The sequence below is a fragment of the Neltuma alba genome, unplaced genomic scaffold, assembly GCF_004799145.2.
Source record: "Neltuma alba isolate B1F8T4 unplaced genomic scaffold, ASM479914v2 tig00011872_pilon, whole genome shotgun sequence".
Taxonomy (NCBI): domain Eukaryota; kingdom Viridiplantae; phylum Streptophyta; class Magnoliopsida; order Fabales; family Fabaceae; genus Neltuma; species Neltuma alba.
In genome coordinates, this window is record NW_021636474.1 from 97,935 (window position 1) to 115,163 (window position 17,229).

Consider the following 17,229-nt stretch of genomic DNA (forward strand, 5'->3'; position numbering starts at 1 on the left):
TATTTTAAAACGGAGCGAGTATATATTAAAGAGAAAACTCGATGTTGGCCTTGAATAAGGACAACTTCAATTCAAGTACTGTGAATAAAGACATATATAAAGTCACTATATATGCAAAAACAAAAGAGGAACGATCCATCCATTGAGAAGAAGGCAGAGAGCAACGAAATAGAGAATGAAAGTAAGCTTACATTTTTAGTGATGGAAGTAGCGTAGAAATATAATGGTGAGCTGCTAGCCTTTCTTCTTCCTCGCGAGTTTGCTTTTCGGACGACTGAGAGGAACTAGACCTATATATGTGTGTGTGTATTTGTCATCGCAGTGAAGCAGTGGCCAAATCAATTATCAGTCAAAGTCTTCCTTTAATTATATTACGTTTTGCAGAAGTTAATAATATTGTGTCATTTGATTTGTGAAGATGTCAATTTTGGCAGTGAACCAGCAAAGTCGTCCGTCAGGCCAAAAAAATAATCACCGAAATCAAGCATATAATCCATGAAGCTTTCAGGAAAATGCCATGATCAATTTCTGTATCAGTTCCATCCAGGTTCATTAATTAGTTAATTTTTTTAACCCAATAATATTCCCTTTTCTAGCTTGCAGACTTCAGCATTTCCCTGGCCCCCTAAGATCTTAACTTGCAGCTCACTCTTTTACTTTGCCTCTTGCCGTCTACATCATCTGTTATTAGTCCACAGACTTTCTGTTCATCTTCGCTGCATTCTCTACTTTGTTTCTTGTTCTCAAATTTGTTTTCCCCTCTCTTTCTTCTCAACTGAACTCAGACTCTATGTTTCTGGTCGCTGCCCCTCCCTCTCTTCTCCAACCCACTGCTTCTTCTTTTACTGATGGATTTTCATTTAGTCTTGGGATTATGATATATTTTGCCAAATCTTTGATATTTAGTGTAATGGAGTTAAAATCTGATACTGCCATGGCTTTGGGATCTTTCTAGACTTGCTTGTTCTTGATTTCACCTGATCCAAATTGATAAAACTCATGCATGATCAAATTGTTAAATAATATCATGTCAAGTTCTTAATATAAAAGCTACATAATTAATTTGAGAATATTAAAAAAAATTAGTTAATTTAGTTATTTATAGCAAATGTATGTTATATTTATTAAACTACCATATCTAATTATATGCATTCCAACTGCACTTAACGGAATCTCTTGCAACTAATAGAAATATTTAAAACAAATTATATAAATTTGAGAGACAGCTTAAATAAAAAATCTGACATCTCAACCAATGTAAGAACACATGAGGTGTTATTATAATTGCACTGTATTTTAAGATACTTTTTTTCTCTTCAATAATCTTTCATCAATTCAATATTAGTGATCCGATGTTACTGGCAGGATATGTTGGGGATTATGTAAGTTTTTTTAATGGCAAGATTAATTTGATTTTTGTTAATAACTTGGTTGAGTGAAACTTCAGAGACATGGAGGGAAGAAGGATGAATTGACTTTGTCTAATTTTTTGTTGAGTGAATATGAGGTGCATCAAATATTTTAAAATATTTTTGATGTATTCAACACGCTGAACTATTTTTCAGATGTTTCACCACTCCAAACTATTTTTTTAGTGTAAGTTTAAATTTAATAATTTAAAATATTGTATACATCAAAAAATAATTTAACATTTTAAATGTACCTGAAAAAATATTTAGAGAGTTGAATGCAGTAAAATATAAGTTAAATTGTTTAACGCACTCAAAAAATATTTTAAAATATTAAATACATAATAACATATTTTAAAATATTAAACATGTTTGAAAAAAAATACTTAGACTATCTTAACACTTCTTTGTTTTTGGACCAGACTTACGTTGCATAAACGGATGCTCACGCGTTTCCAGAGACAAAGTTAAAAATGTGATTGGTGTAGTATGTACTATCAGTACAAGTAAACTAAATTGGACTTGGACTTCTCTAAGCATTGGGCTGTGTGCTATCATTGTCAATAACTTTTGATGCTGCAGTCTTGTTCTTTGCAATTTTCGGGAAATGTGTGTTTTTTTTTTTAATAACGAGGGCACAATGATTAATTGGCTTTTGTTCGTCCTCCAATTCAATTATAGTTTTGCTGGGTAATTCTGCATCAGACCCTCGGATTTTATTTTTTATATGCATTTACAAATTTTAATCTTTTGTATGGTATATTTAACATTTTATTTTATTTATTCAACACCTTAATCTTATTTTTGATGTATTAAGTATCCTAAAGATTGAGGTACTGAATGTACAAAAAAAAAAGATTGAAATGCTGGATGTACTGTACAAAGAATCAAGATAGTGAGTACATCTGAGAAATAAGATCAGGATGCTAGTGGCACTCTCATCGTAATTTTTTTTACGATATTTTATAATAAATATTAACTCTTATGTGCGTTTCTATTAATTTCCCTCAATATTAAGAAAAACGAAGCGTCGCCGAATATGTTTCTACATTTTAAATATTCAAATAGCGTTACTTTGGGGGCATCAGGAGGAATGCCCTCCTCAAAATTCAAACACGCCGTAGGAAGAAAAATTGCTGTAATGACAGTAGATAATGACCCGATGGTTACTTGGGAAGAGGGTTGTTTTTGCCTGAAATATAATAATAATAATAATATAATTACTTGTGAAGAGGGTTCTTGCCAAATTTTAAATTTTGAAACTTTCTAAGTATATGGAAATAGAAATAGATAGCTTATAAATGACTCTCTTATCTCAATGACATTAAAAATGAGATAATTTTTGTTTGGTAAAAATGAGATAATTGAATGAATATAATTAATATATTCCAATGAAGTTAGTAGACATGGAACAAAGCCTCTATACCAAGTGGTTCTATGCACTCATAAAACTATGGTTGATCATTATTCATCTTTAATGTTTAGTTTACGGTAATCATTAATTTTTCTCTTAAACATGTTGAGCTTCATGATTATTTTTACAGTTTTTATTAGAAGAGCAAAGTCTAGATAAGTGATTAGTAGTTAGAGTTATTAGTATCTCCAATATTTAATATAAGAGCTAGTTGACTAATTTGAGTAGATTAAAAAAATTAGTTAAGTTAGTTATTTGTAATAAACATGTGTTGTTTTTCCTAAAATATCCTTACCAATCAAGTGTATTAGCTAGCACTGCTATTATTGCAATGACTATCTTGAAAAGAATAGATAAATATAAAAGATAAAGTAAATTAGAGTCTTATATTTAGGACCAAAATAAAAATTAAATAAGTTTTTATTAAAGGCTAGAGCTAGGTAGTGTTATATATATTTTTTTAAAAAAACAAAAGAATCGTTGCATAAACTTGTCAAAATACACTATAAACGGCTACCTATATACCAACACAAGCGCATAGGGCCCCCACATATGATATTTATTGCAAGTTATTGAAAAATCAAATAAATGATTAAAGAGTCGGGACAATGATTCAAGTGTAAATGGTGGAACTGTGTCGAACTAAGGTTACTCTCCAACCATGATTAAAATAATAAATAACAAAATTAAAATATACAAAATATTCATTTGTAATATTAAAAAGGTAATGCTTAACGAAAAGGTGTTAATCCACAAATAAATGAAACATATATATAAACAATATATAATCCAATAAAACAAAGTTATTAAAACATAAGTTTGATTGCCTATTATCTTTTTAAACTCAAAACGAAGTCATTTTAGATTGAGCAAGGAAGGAAAAAAATACCAAATCTAGTTAAGTTGGTCGACCTATTTGCTAAACTGATTATGAGACTGGTTCACCAATTCATTCTTCTGATCCTTTCAACTCAAATTGGACTTTAATTCCATAATTCATTGAGATATCAATGATGATATTATTATTTGTAAAATTGTAAAAAGTAATTAAAAGTGCCATATGCATATGTCAAATTAAAACCATATTCAAAAATATATAAAGTATTAAATTATGTATAATGTAATACACACACATATCCTTACTATCAGGTGAAGATAAATAAACAAAATGAAATATGTATTAAACATTGGCTTTTTTAAGGCATAAATGCAAGATTCAGATTTATATACAGTGCACCCTAATTAAAAAGATTTCTATCATCTATTTTAATTTGATCTTACTACCCATGCTCCAAAACAGAGTATCGCTTCACTTAGGAGAATGATGATGTGGCATGATAACAAATGATGAATCAAATTAAAAGTGATGGATCAAACTGTACTGAATCCATTTCCATAAATAAAACCATCAATCATGCCAAAATTATTTCTTTCAAGAGGCTAAGTTCAAAGATATGATCAAATAAAAATCAAGTAATTATTTTTCTGGTTTCCTGTTTTGCTTCTTGCTTGAAATCATATACAAACTACATAAAAGCCTTGATGCACTAACACCAAACGTTCATGTTCTTCTTTATTAAAGATCTTATTTGACTATTACAATAATTAGCATTCAATATTAATGATACATGTTCATGGAACGGTGTGTTTAAATATGTGAGGAAGCTTCAAGCTTGTTAAATCAAATCAATCACTTAGTACTACTAATGAAAATCATAACCGAAAAATTAAAAGGGAGATTTCTTTCCAATTCTTTAAAGATTGTGTTGCATTTACTATAGGTGTCTCTAATTGAATATATATAATAGACACCGTCCTTCTTTCTTGATTAATTTGAATCTCATCTCTTTTACAGATTCAAAAAAGTTAGTTCTTTTTTGTTCTCTCTTTTGGTTTCGTGTTTTACTATTATTAGCTTCCATGGCTCCAAATCATGGTATGGATTTCTCATCCTCTGAAGCCTCCAGCATCTCAGGAGGGTCCAAAGGAGAAAGTTCCAGAGATGAAGCCATCAGGAACCAGAAGATGAAGATGGTTCAAGTGAGTAAATTTATATATAAAACTTTCTTTTCTTTCTTTCTTTTTAAAATTTATTTCGTTAGTTCTTTTGTTTTGTTTTTTAGTTATTATTTTTAAGGTTAAGGTAATAACTCGTGTATTTTCTGACCAAAGGGATTCCAAATCACTTTTATAGTTTTGTCTTGCTACTGTCACAGAAGTTCAAATCATCAGCTATGCAATTGGAATTAATCCTCTATTTGAATCACTTTTCTTTTAAAGTCAATAAAGATTACATTTTTTGCAGAAAAATGTCTGAATACATTGAATTTATTATTTCCCCTCTTTCTTTACACTCACCCTCTATTTCTTTTCTCTCTACTAATTATAATCATATGTTAAATTAACACACGAAAAAGTAATTTAAATTTATATTACCGCATATATTCATTATTTGACCATTTGATTTCTCTTATGTTGTTTGATATATGTTCCATAAAGATTACCAGCAGCAAGGATGATTCTCTTCGTAATAAATCGAAGATGGAGCTGGATTTTTTCAGATCAGAAGTGAACATCATAGGTTCTTCATCTGAAACAAATAATAAAAACAACAATGGAAAAGATCATGAGTATGATTATCTTGAAGATCATCATGGTGATGATAATGAAAAGAACAGTTCTGCAGAAAGGACTTACTGCTGCAACTTCTGCAAAAGAGAGTTTTCTTCCTCACAAGCCCTAGGAGGCCATCAAAACGCACACAAACAAGAGCGTGCAATTGCAAAACGACGACAAGCAGGGATTGTTTCTGATCACCATTTTGGTTTCTTGGGGAATCATTATTATTCTCCACACTATTCTTATTATGGTAATTACCCTTATCATCATCCTAACCCTCTGGTTAATAGCCCTTTGATCAATTATAATAGGCCACTTGGGGTTAGAATGGAGTCCATGATTCACAAACCTTCTTACAGTAACCCTAATTTTAGGTTCAGGCATGATCATCAAACCCTAGATAGGTTTGGAGTTAGGGCAAGTTCTGGAACCTTGAAGATTGAAGAAATTAGTGAGAATATTAGTCCTCCAACTACTCGCCATCAGTTTGGGCAAAATTCTTCTTCTTCAACTACTGCTACTATTACTGTTGCTACTGGTGGTGATCAACACATCAAGTTTATGCCAGAAGAAGCTCCCAAGAAAGAGAATGATGATTATCTTGATTCTTCGGGTCTTGATTTGTCTCTTAAGCTTTAAAGTTAGAGTTTAAATTTGTGGTAGTCTAATGTTCAAAAAAGGTCTTTGTTGTAGTTAACTATACGTCTTTCTCAATTTATATTTCTGTTGGTGGAAGAACTTTGGCAATAGCAGTTAATATTTTTAGTCATATATTGAGTTTGTTCTCTCATGCATTTTGGTTTTCAAATTTAATAAATAATTTTATCTAATAATCTAAATAAAAGCCAACCAGTTAGTATAGGCTCCGGTCAGTGGTTTTTTTCCCACGGCCACCTTCAATATGATGTTAAACGTTTTACTATCATGCGGGATGATTGAAGAAAATTATCGTTCAAAGAATTTTACATCTGTATGTGATATACAGCACAGCCGAACTCGACTTGGGGAGTTTCGGTACTTTTTAGAAGCACTTAAAAACAATTTTTTCTCATAAGTCGAAACAAAATTCTTTTCACATATTTACTTTAAATAGCGATGACTCAATATAGCTCTCAACAAGTGAACATTATTCACACAAAAGGGGAAAAAACTATAAGTGTTGTTTTTCTTACGCATTTTTTCCAATAGTATGAATGGATTTTTATACATATTTTCTCTCATACATATTCATAAAAATGATCCTGATACCTTTGTCACAAAAGAAAAATTTCAACAGGCTAAGCATCAAAATTACGGTATACCTCATGGTTCAAAAAGCACATACAATAGCTAAATATTTTCGCATGATTCCTTTTGTTTGGAGAAATCAGCATTTTTTTTTATGGGCAAGATGAACTTGCTCAAGATAAATCAGTACAACACAACAACTACATTTAGACCCTATCTAAACATAGGCGATCAACATCCAGGATGGGGTTCATTTAAAATCTTCATGTCCTCCACGATATGTGCTTCTCTTGCCAGAAAATCTACACGCTGTATGGACTCCCTAGGTGCATATCTAAATTCAATTTCCCAATCAGAGAATATCAGCCTCCTTCCTTTTGTGATCTCTGTTCTAAAAGGATGGTATCCTCCACTGTCTGTCATGAGTAGGTGGATAGCCTCAAGTGAGTCGGTATAGACCAACACTTTGTCAAAACCTTGTTGTCTACATATTTGAAGTCTAGTGGTAATCCCAAGTAGTTCTGCTGTGGTTGAGGGAACACGTCCAAGTCGTTTGTGAAAACCTACAATCCAATTACCGTTCTCATCTCTTATGATTCCATCGCATGCAGCTTGTCGTAGATTATTCACTGAGCCATTTGTGTTGAGTCGAAACACTCCCATTGGCAGAGGTGACCATCACGATTCCTATTGGTTGAGTTGGAAGATTTGGTGGTTGAAACATATTTTCTCCCACATACTCACATAAATTATCCTAAGACCTTCATCATGAAAGAAAATTTCCACGAGTTAAAAAAAAACACATATAATTAATATCTAATTAAATATTTTGATTCCTTGTAAACAGAGATTGAGCATTTTAAGCTGTTTTCAAAAGATAGCAAAGAAAACATATGAACTTGTCTTTTATCAATATTTGGATCATCTTCTTTTAAAATAATTTTAATGGGATCTTTTTTTGAACATAATAGCTACATATAATGAACTTTTTTTTTTTTACCTGATAAGGTGCTATTTGGGCAGCTCATGAATTGTTTGGTAAGAAGGATTAAAAATGTTAAATGAATGGTGCCGCTTTCTCTCACGATTTGGGCTATTAGGATATTTAAAAGGTACTCCTCCGGTCCTTAATATAAGACCCAATTCTTGAGTTGGTTTTGGTCCTAAATATAAGACCCATTTCTCATATTTATTAATTTTCTCTAAATTACCCATATGGATACTCCCTCAACCATAATTAAGTAGAAGAGGAAGATGGGGTATTAACAAAGATGATTATGGTGTTTTAGGAAGAATGTGTCACTTTTCTTATAATTAACTAACTTACCTAACTTCCTTAATCTAATCAAATTAGTTAAATGGGTCTTATATTAAGGACCGGAGGAGTATATTATTAACATTTATTATGTATATATACATTTTTCTTACAAGTGTTGACTACTCATTTCGTCATTCCTGTATTGCTAGGTAGGAAAGAACAAAATGAAATTTTAAAAATGATATATGCATGGATGTTGGATTTCTTTAATGTCATCATTATGCCAGTTCATGCATTGTTTGGTGAGAAGAATTAAGAAAAGAAAGGAAAAAATGGTGAATCTTTTCTTAATGTTGGGGTTATATATATATATATATATATATATATATATATCTTTCCTCCAAATGATTTATAAGGTTTATTATTTACCTTTACCATCTTCGTACACATTTTTCCTCCTAAAATATTGCTCGGCTCGTTCACGCATTGGTAGTTATGAAGATTAAAATTAAAAAAATGAAACCATGCGTGAATGTTAATTAGATGCCCTAAATACCCCAAAATGTGTTTTTCAAATGATTTTAGAAGAATAATTTTTAGAAAAGACTTTACGCATATATATGTAATTTTACTCAAACCAACCTCCTTCGTGGATCGTTTCGTGATGATAAATAAAATAGATAACAAAATGATGCTTTCATTAATTATTTATAATTCGCTTTGAATAAAGGTATATTTTTTATAGTGGCATATACTGTATAATTGTTCTCTATGATTCCGTTGTGGATAATATAAACTGCTTTGAAGATAAAGATTAAAATTTTATTTTAATTTTTTTTTGATGAGGCACAAAGACTATATCCTTCGACAATAGGGTCCATGGCTGAAATATCTTTATTACAATTAAATTTTTTTTTAGGATTTATTACGCGTAAGAAGTTTGCTGATTTAATTTTTTTTTTTAAAAAGCAAATTCTCAAATGATGAAGGACCTATTTTGATAGGTAAAAAAAATTAAATAAAATTGATTTACAATTATATTCATGAGAATATATTTTTTTAAGGTGAGTATGCATTTGATCTTTAATATAAAATTTAATTAACTAATTTGAAGAGATTAAAAAAAATAGTAATTAAGTTAGTTATTTGTAATAAATATATTGCTTTTTCTAGAATATCTTTATTAATCATGTGTATTACCTAAAATTACTATTTGATGAAACTTTTAATGTGTATAATTACTATAAAAATTATTTTAAAAAAACAGATAGATATAAAAAATAAAATATATTAAAATTTTATGTTTAGAATTAAATTAAAAATTAAATTAGCGTTTCAAGAGGTAAAATCCCAACCTGCCCGAAGCTTGCTACTCCGCAAGGAATTGGACCTCATTTCGGGTTGGGTTCGGATTGATGTTAACAGAATGTAGCTCTCCGCGCCAACCACATGAGCACCACTGCTTCTGCTTCACGTGGAAAATACCAGAAAACGCCGATGGAGGTTGCCGTATTTCGTTAAGCCACCGTAAAGTAGAGATTCCGTGTACATGATATGCGCGGTGGGCCCCTTGAAGCGCTCACGCTTTATGAGTTCGTTATCTCTGAGACAAGTGGATATCATCCGCCTCACTTGCGTTGAGTTTCAGTGAGCGAGCGCGACCCCGGTGGCCGGACGAAATGACGTTTGGGGCGCTCTTCGTCACTGCCACGAAGCTTGCCGGAGCAATTGTCACGATCACCATCGCCGCTAATGCCTTCTCATTCTCCCGTTTCAGGCGAAAGAATCTCCGCCCGTTCCGCTCGCCTATTGACGAGTCCTCTGATGTACTCGCCGTCTTCAATGTTGATGGTAAGGGACTAGAAGTGAACACTTCCATTTTTATACTGTTTGAGCAATCGAGGTTTGTTATAAAGTTTAAATGATTATTGAGTATTGTTAATTGTTGATGTCCTATTTCTGGTCATATGCTTGGGGTCAGGGTAATTGTAAACTTAAGTACGTACATGGGAGACTCGTATATAGTGCAAGCTTATTCTGGCGAAGTCTGAAGCTCGAACCTGAATTTGAATGGGAGGAAATGTGGTTTAAGTTCTTACTTCCACTGAAATTGGTTTCGGCTTGTAGGCACAGCGTTAGAAGGAAGAATCACGCACTTTACCGGTGAGGCCTTAGAGTCACATCGGCGAGAAATTTTTCTCGAGAAATACGTGTTGAAATTTTATCAGGCCATGTTTCTTGATTATATTCGAGGGGTTCTTCTGACGAGGATTTTGACTCCGTTTAAGTTTCTGGGCTTTATCCCACTATATGCCATATAATTAATCAAGAACTGCACGGCTACCAAAAGAGAAGCTATCGTCTTATAATTTCTTTTACGAACTATATTTGCCAAACTCAATAACTTTTAATTTTTGGCTTGCCCTTGATAATATAACATTTTCATATACGTGGTGCTCCTACTTAGCTTATGTAATTATGTGTAAGTTTGATTGTCTGAAGGAGGATCATGAAGTTTTTTCCCCTTTCGTGACTACCTGCAGAAGAGGAAAATGGTTTTTTCTTTGGCCTGGCTACAGCACCAGCACATGTTGAGGATAGGCTTAATGATGCTTGGATTCAGTTTGCAGAAGAAGAAAAGCCTCGTGCTGACTCACAAGAGGTCAAACAACAAGCTGATGCTTTGATGGGCTCTGCTACTGGTGATGGTGGGTCACACCAAGCTGCTTCATCTCGACAGCATGATGATTATGCAGTTAAAAAGAGGAAAAAGCCTTTAAAGGTTGCTATGGAGGCCATGATTAGAGGATTTGAGAAGTACTCAGAAGAAGATGAAGAAGCACCAGCTGCTGTGCCAAAAGAAGAACAACAACATAATGTAACTTCTTGGCATAATGTTCCGCACCCGTAAGCCCAGATTTTAATGCTGATATCATGTTAAGCATTAATTATTAACAGAGATGGATATTGTGAACTTTTGGAGTATCTTAATTATATCACAGTGGATATTTTCATGCTGAATAGAAAATGATGCCTGATTCTCAGGGAGGAGAGATTAAGGTTTTGGTCTGATCCTGATACAGAACTGAAGCTGGCCAAAGATACTGGTGTTACTGTCTTTCGCATGGGGATAGATTGGTCAAGAATTATGCCAGAGGAGCCTGTAAATGGGTTAAAAGAATCTGTGAGTGTCATAACGGTTTTCCGTGCTGATTAAGTATTACAATGATGCCATCTTCCACTACTTGGCAAGTATGATAACTGATAAGTAATATTGTGAAATAGCTTCTTAAGCAGTCAGCTAAAGTGTTTTCTAATATTGTTTTATGAAAAATCAGTTCAATGAATTCAACTGGTGCAGATATTTTACTTTTATGAATAATTCACTTGATCTTCTCAGGTTAACTATGCTGCTTTGGAGCGTTATAAGTGGATTATCAATAGGGTTCGGTCATATGGGATGAAAGTCATGCTCACTCTTTTTCATCACTCACTCCCACCTTGGGCTGGTGAGTATGGAGGTTGGAAGCTGGAAAAGACTGTTGATTATTTCATGGACTTTACCAGGTTGGTCTTTGCTTCGTGTTAGTTGTCCGTATATGTTATTTCCTCTAACTGCTTCTAATGACATTTGCGTTAGAACGACCACTGCACTGTGCCCGCCTATCCTTGGTTTTAAGTGAAACTAATGCATGCATGCCCAAATAATGCAATCTCACCATTGCACAATTATAAGGCTGCTTTGCTGCAGGGAAGTGGAGGTGGGGCCTGGGGAGTAACGCACTTTTATTTGACTGTTTGAGAAGAGAAGAAAGGGGATGGAGGAAGGTCTGAAGAAAATGCGGGTATGTTTGGGATTGGGTACTCTTGGTCGTGGAGGAAGGGGGATTTAGTTCCCTTTTTGGGTAAGCCGGGGGCATAGAGGCAAAATTACATCATTCAGGAGGTGGCCTTCGTAAACAATTCTGGTTGACCTGGTATCTTTTGATATAAATCTGCTTAGCCCAGAGATGTCATTTTAATCATCTGTGTACTAGCATTGCCTGATTAACAGGCCCCAACCCAAAAACCTGGCCTGATTTCACTGGTGCCAGGTTTGTCCCACCCGCATAACTATTATATCATAATTGGAAACAATTCTTGGAGCCGTATTATATAAACCACTGGCTTCATATCAAACAGTTTAACTAAGCTACATGTTGATTGGCAGAGCTGTCCAACTTTCTCCTGGTTAACTAATATATCTATCCGTCATTACACTTTGTTTTTAAAAAGTTGTGATGAAAAATCACTTGAGTGAATTGAAAAGGTTTGTGAATGACTGAACATTAGTTGCCCTCCATTGTAAAATGTTCACTTGAATTATGGCACTGTCTGTTTGCTGGTTTTTGTTAAATTCCATATGTTGGTGTCAGACGCCAGCATGTAGTGGTTGCTTTTAAGATTGTCTTGTGCAGCTTGGAGCTTGTCCTCATATTCATATTTTCCCCCACATGATTATGTCTTTATTCAATGTCAATGAGTTATCCATCTTATGATAGTAAATTACATGATGCTTTTCCTCATTGCTTACATTCCATGGTGCAGGCTTGTTGTAAACAGTGTATCTGATCTGGTAGAATATTGGGTTACTTTCAATGAACCTCATGTCTTCTGTATGCTTACTTATTGTGCTGGCGCTTGGCCTGGTGGTAATCCTGATATGCTGGAGGTTGCTACTTCTGCTCTTCCAACTGGTGTGTTCCAACAGACCATGCATTGGATGGCTATTGCACACTCAAAAGCATATGATTATATCCATGAAAAAAGGTTTGCCTTTCTCAAAAGAAGCTGCAGAATGCGTAGCTTTCTTATCGAACATTGAACATCATTTTATGACTTTTTACCTTTTCATTCCATCCCTATAAGTTATGCTTTCATGGTTGACCTCTTACCTGATTTTGTAATTATAATTTTCTGATTCATGAAAACCTTTTGGCAGTGACTCATTAAAACCCATAGTTGGTGTAGCACACCATGTGTCATTCATGCGACCCTATGGTCTGTTTGATGTCGCTGCTGTTTCACTGGCTAATTCCTTGACTCTCTTCCCGTACATCGATGGTATTTCTAACAAGCTGGATTTTATAGGCATAAACTACTATGGGCAGGTTTGTTTTGTTAACCTTGATGAATGGACTGTGTGCATTAGGCTCATGCTTATATAGCTATTCTGACATTTAGGAAGTTGTTTCTGGTGCGGGACTGAAACTTGTGGAAACAGATGAATACAGTGAATCTGGTCGCGGGGTATATCCTGATGGCTTGTATCGCATGTTGCTTCAGTTCCATGAAAGATACAAACATCTAAATGTTCCCTTCATTATTACTGAAAACGGAGTATCTGATGAGACAGATCTAATCCGACGTCCATATCTGTTGGAACATTTGCTTGCTATATATGCAGCCATGACAATGGTTTGGACTCTGAATTTAACGTTGATCAGCTTTAAACCACGTGATTCTTTGTCATTACTGATATCACATCAGGCCTTCCTCTTCTCGTTTCATAGGGTGTTCCTGTGCTTGGTTACCTGTTTTGGACTATTTCTGATAACTGGGAGTGGGCTGATGGATACGGTCCCAAGTTTGGACTTGTAGCAGTTGACCGAGCTAATAATCTTGCACGCAACCCACGCCCTTCTTACCACCTATTTTCTAAAGTTAGAACTGTGTTTCTATAGTTGTTTTACTTGACACTATTTTTCTCTGAACAGACACCTTTAATGTAACCTTAATTCCAGATTGTGAGCACGGGCAGAGTCACACGTGACGATCGTGACAGAGAATGGAATGAACTCCAGAGAGCTGCCAATGAGAAGAAAACAAGACCATTTTATCGGGCTGTAGACAAGCACGGCTTGATGTATGCAGGTATCCATTGAGAATCTGAGTTTGTGCTATATAAGACACCAATCCACATTGTTTCTCTTATTTATTTATTCTTTTTCAAGGTAGTCCTTGTAGTAATGGTAGTTTTAACTAATACATTTGATTAGCAAGAATATTTTAGGAAAGAGAACACCTATTTGTTAAAAATTACTAACTTAACTAATTTTTTTAATCTACTCAAATTAGTTAATTAATTCTTATATTAAAGACAGGAGGTGGTATTATTTAAGGATTCTGATTCAGTCACCCGCCAAAGGAAGAAGGCTTCTGCTACCTTAACAGAATTGTTCTCTGAATATCAGGGCAAAAAAAGAGCAACAAAAGAAAAGGGAAAAAAACGGCAACGCTCTCCCTGGTATTCAAGAGACCTGGACCTCTTCCTTTCAGTAATGAAATTCTGCTTGGTTCCTCCATCCTCCCTTCCTCTGTAATATTCTGTCCTGCTCCCATTCTCACCTACCTTCACTTCACCAGACATTGGTAGTTGAACTGTGTTTGCCCCCATTCTGCTCCTCTCTTGCCAGCTCCTTGTACTTATGTTTTGGGCCCCCACTTTCTTCCTTCTGGTAGAAAAATAAGCCCCTTCAGCTTCCTAATGTGCATTCTTCCCTCTTCTATTGTAAGGCTTGCCCTACAGGCCGTCATAATCATTTACATTCTGGACTTTCAGCTTATATTCTGCTTCAGGCTTTCATGGTGCGGGTGACTGCATGCACGCATCTTCTGGATTTCACTTGTTCATCTCTCTCTATCCCCCCTCCTCAGATTAACATTTTGGTCAGCGATTCATTCAGTCACATTGTTTTGCTGCGGCACTTTAAACCAATAACTTTGTCAGCCCAAGGTTATAGAAGTAATAGTATAACCAATGTGCAGAAGTTAAGGACGAATATTTCTGTGTCCTTGCTGAGTTATAAATAATTGTGCCTTAATTACCGCGAGTAGTGGCATAGCAAATTTAAAAGTTGTATCAATTAGTGGTTCAATTTATGAGCTACGTGGTATCTGACCAGTCAGATCTACAAATTTCTTTGATTCCATGTAACTGTAGTTTGACATGTCTAGAGTCCCATGTGACTCCTGAGCGAAGGCTGGATTGTTCTACATTAGTGCTCAAATTTGGATAAAAATAAATCACAGTTCTTCTTGTTCCTCATTGAAGGTGGACTCGATGAACCTATTCAGCGACCTTATATTGAGAGAGATTGGCGGTTTGGTCACTATGAGATGGATGGTCTACAGGATCCTTTGAGCTGCTTCTCAAGATTCATTGTCCGGCCATTCTCTCTGAAAAGGAAAACGAAACCTCAGAAGAAGAGGGACACACTAGTTCTTCAGCCTCTTGAAGGTAGGTTTTAATATTCCGCCGCATGTCAAAAACTCTCGTATATAGGTTCTCACAATGAGGAATTTATCTAAGGCAAGACATATATCGAGTCTACAGTACATTACTCCATCTGTTTGTGGCGTTCAATCTAAAGCTTCGAATATTATGATGTCTAACACAAAATACTTCACATATGCACAGCAAGAAGTCATTTACTGCATAATATGAGTGTTGAATTGTCTATTTCACCTTACAAATCAATGCAGAACCCGAGTTTCTCTTTGCTCAGTAGCCAGATCTGTTTTCCCAATCCCCGTTCATCACAACTGGGAGAATATCTGTTTTCTTAATACATCAATGCTTAATACATAGAAAATCTAATATTAGTACTACTTAAGTAATAGTCAAGCTCATTTTTCTAATATGTGCACCCACATGAATCAGCTTCATAGAGAGGCAACCTGCACAGCAGAAGAATAATCTGCGGTCATTGGATCAAGGCAAGGGAATTACTAGCTTCTGGTTTGATTTTATCGTCCCATTATATCATGCATAAATGTCCATCCCCAAGGAACCTCTTCATGCTTTTTGAGGCAGTATTCATATATACTCTCTGCGATGGCTTATTAAATGCCATTACTCGCTACGCTGTTTTACTAATTAATTGCTTTAAATCACTTGTGACAAATCCCTTTTTTCCTCCGCTTTTGTCCCATGTGAATAATATTCTGTGGCAGCGCAAATCGTCTATAATATTGAAAAATGCTTGCTTTCTTATCATCTACACTACTTGAACTGTAACCTCAGCCGAATAATCTCTGACCTAGCGGCTTAGTGCCTACTGCCTTCAATTAAAGGAAACGTATAAAACAGTATCAGTCACAGGGGAGAAGAGAAGCTCGCAGGACACATCCAATAAATCAAGTCAATCTTAAATTTGACACTCTTAATAATATTTAATATTAAATAAAAATTAGCCAATCCTACTGCCTCCAATTAAAGAAAAGATATAAAGCAGAATATCAGTTACAGAGGAGGAGAAAAGCTCGCAGGACACATCCAATAAATTAAGTCAATAATATTAAATTTGACATTCTTGATAATATTTAAATAAAAATTAATCAATCCCAACAAAATCAAACCTCAAAATAAATTTGCAACTTACTATTTTTGTTACTCCTTGATTCAAGCTTACAATACAGGTCTTCATGATCAAACTCACTGTGGACATCCAGACTACTTGTGCACCAAATATACCAGTTCTATTGTTCATTTCACGCATTCTTGTGCGTACTATTAATTTTCTTTAATTTTATTATATCCAATGTTGATTGTGTATAAGCTGTGTGTTGATGTCCCATTTTGGCAAAGCCAAAACGGGATTTCAAACAAATGAATATATCAGTAGCCGTTCTTTTTTTTGATACGCACATCACTAGCCATTCTAATTTGACGCTACAAGATGAGTTGATGATAATGTTTCAGCTATTATGGCCAAATATTCCCCCCCCCCCCCCAAAAAAAAAAAAAACCAGAGAGCAGTATTTCAACTAATTTGACTGATTGTTTGTTGTCTTACATCTTGCCAGGAAATTGCATGTTTCACTGTTGCAATTGTCATTAGCCCTGACATCTTAAGAAGATTGATGACCATAAATACATCCAACTAAGAGTTGTAATGGAATTACTAAGGCAGCGATCCCTATTGATGTGTCTATTTATCCCGCGGGGAGTTCATAAATATGGAATTATTTCATTTTAATTAACAATTCACACCTTCTACTAAACTATAACACATCAACAATGTATCATTACATGTTCTCTAGGTGATATATTAATATTTCATGATACACGCAAAATCCTAAATCTTTCCTTAAAATATTAACCATTTTTCACTTAAGATCACTGAAGTCACCTAAACTTATCTTTCATTATATCCAGACGTGATTTGATCCTCAACACCATAAATATTGTTGTCAAATTTTTCGAATAAATATCATCAACTGAATCAATATCCCGTCATTTCTTACAATGCTGCCAGACT

At 34.4% G+C, this 17,229-nt stretch overlaps 3 protein-coding genes across 4 annotated transcripts; 2 read left to right on the plus strand and 1 right to left on the minus strand.

Annotated features, from left to right (window-relative positions):
- The first annotated feature begins 4,743 nt into the window (after positions 1–4,743).
- LOC114718820 (zinc finger protein 4-like) lies at positions 4,744–6,081 on the plus strand. Its single transcript, XM_028904263.1, has 2 exons — positions 4,744–4,863; positions 5,323–6,081. The coding sequence occupies exons 1-2, from the start codon at positions 4,744–4,746 to the stop codon at positions 6,079–6,081; spliced, it is 879 nt and encodes a 292-aa protein (XP_028760096.1).
- An 819-nt stretch (positions 6,082–6,900) lies between these two features.
- LOC114718821 (uncharacterized) lies at positions 6,901–7,332 on the minus strand. Its single transcript, XM_028904264.1, has one exon. The coding sequence runs from the start codon at positions 7,330–7,332 to the stop codon at positions 6,901–6,903; it is 432 nt and encodes a 143-aa protein (XP_028760097.1).
- A 2,052-nt stretch (positions 7,333–9,384) lies between these two features.
- On the plus strand, positions 9,385–15,962 carry LOC114718832 (beta-glucosidase-like SFR2, chloroplastic). 2 transcript variants are annotated; one of them, XM_028904275.1, is made up of 11 exons: positions 9,385–9,778; positions 10,471–10,834; positions 10,973–11,111; positions 11,328–11,494; positions 12,515–12,736; positions 12,909–13,077; positions 13,151–13,384; positions 13,480–13,629; positions 13,711–13,840; positions 15,021–15,206; positions 15,617–15,962. In XM_028904275.1, exons 1-11 carry the CDS (start codon positions 9,607–9,609, stop codon positions 15,622–15,624), a joined length of 1,941 nt encoding a protein of 646 aa, XP_028760108.1. In that variant the 5' UTR covers positions 9,385–9,606; the 3' UTR covers positions 15,625–15,962. The 2 variants fall into 2 exon arrangements, 1 of the variants encoding a protein (XP_028760108.1); XR_003737855.1 differs by lacking the exons at positions 15,021–15,206; positions 15,617–15,962 and having other exon boundaries at positions 13,457–13,629.
- The last annotated feature ends 1,267 nt before the right edge of the window (positions 15,963–17,229 follow it).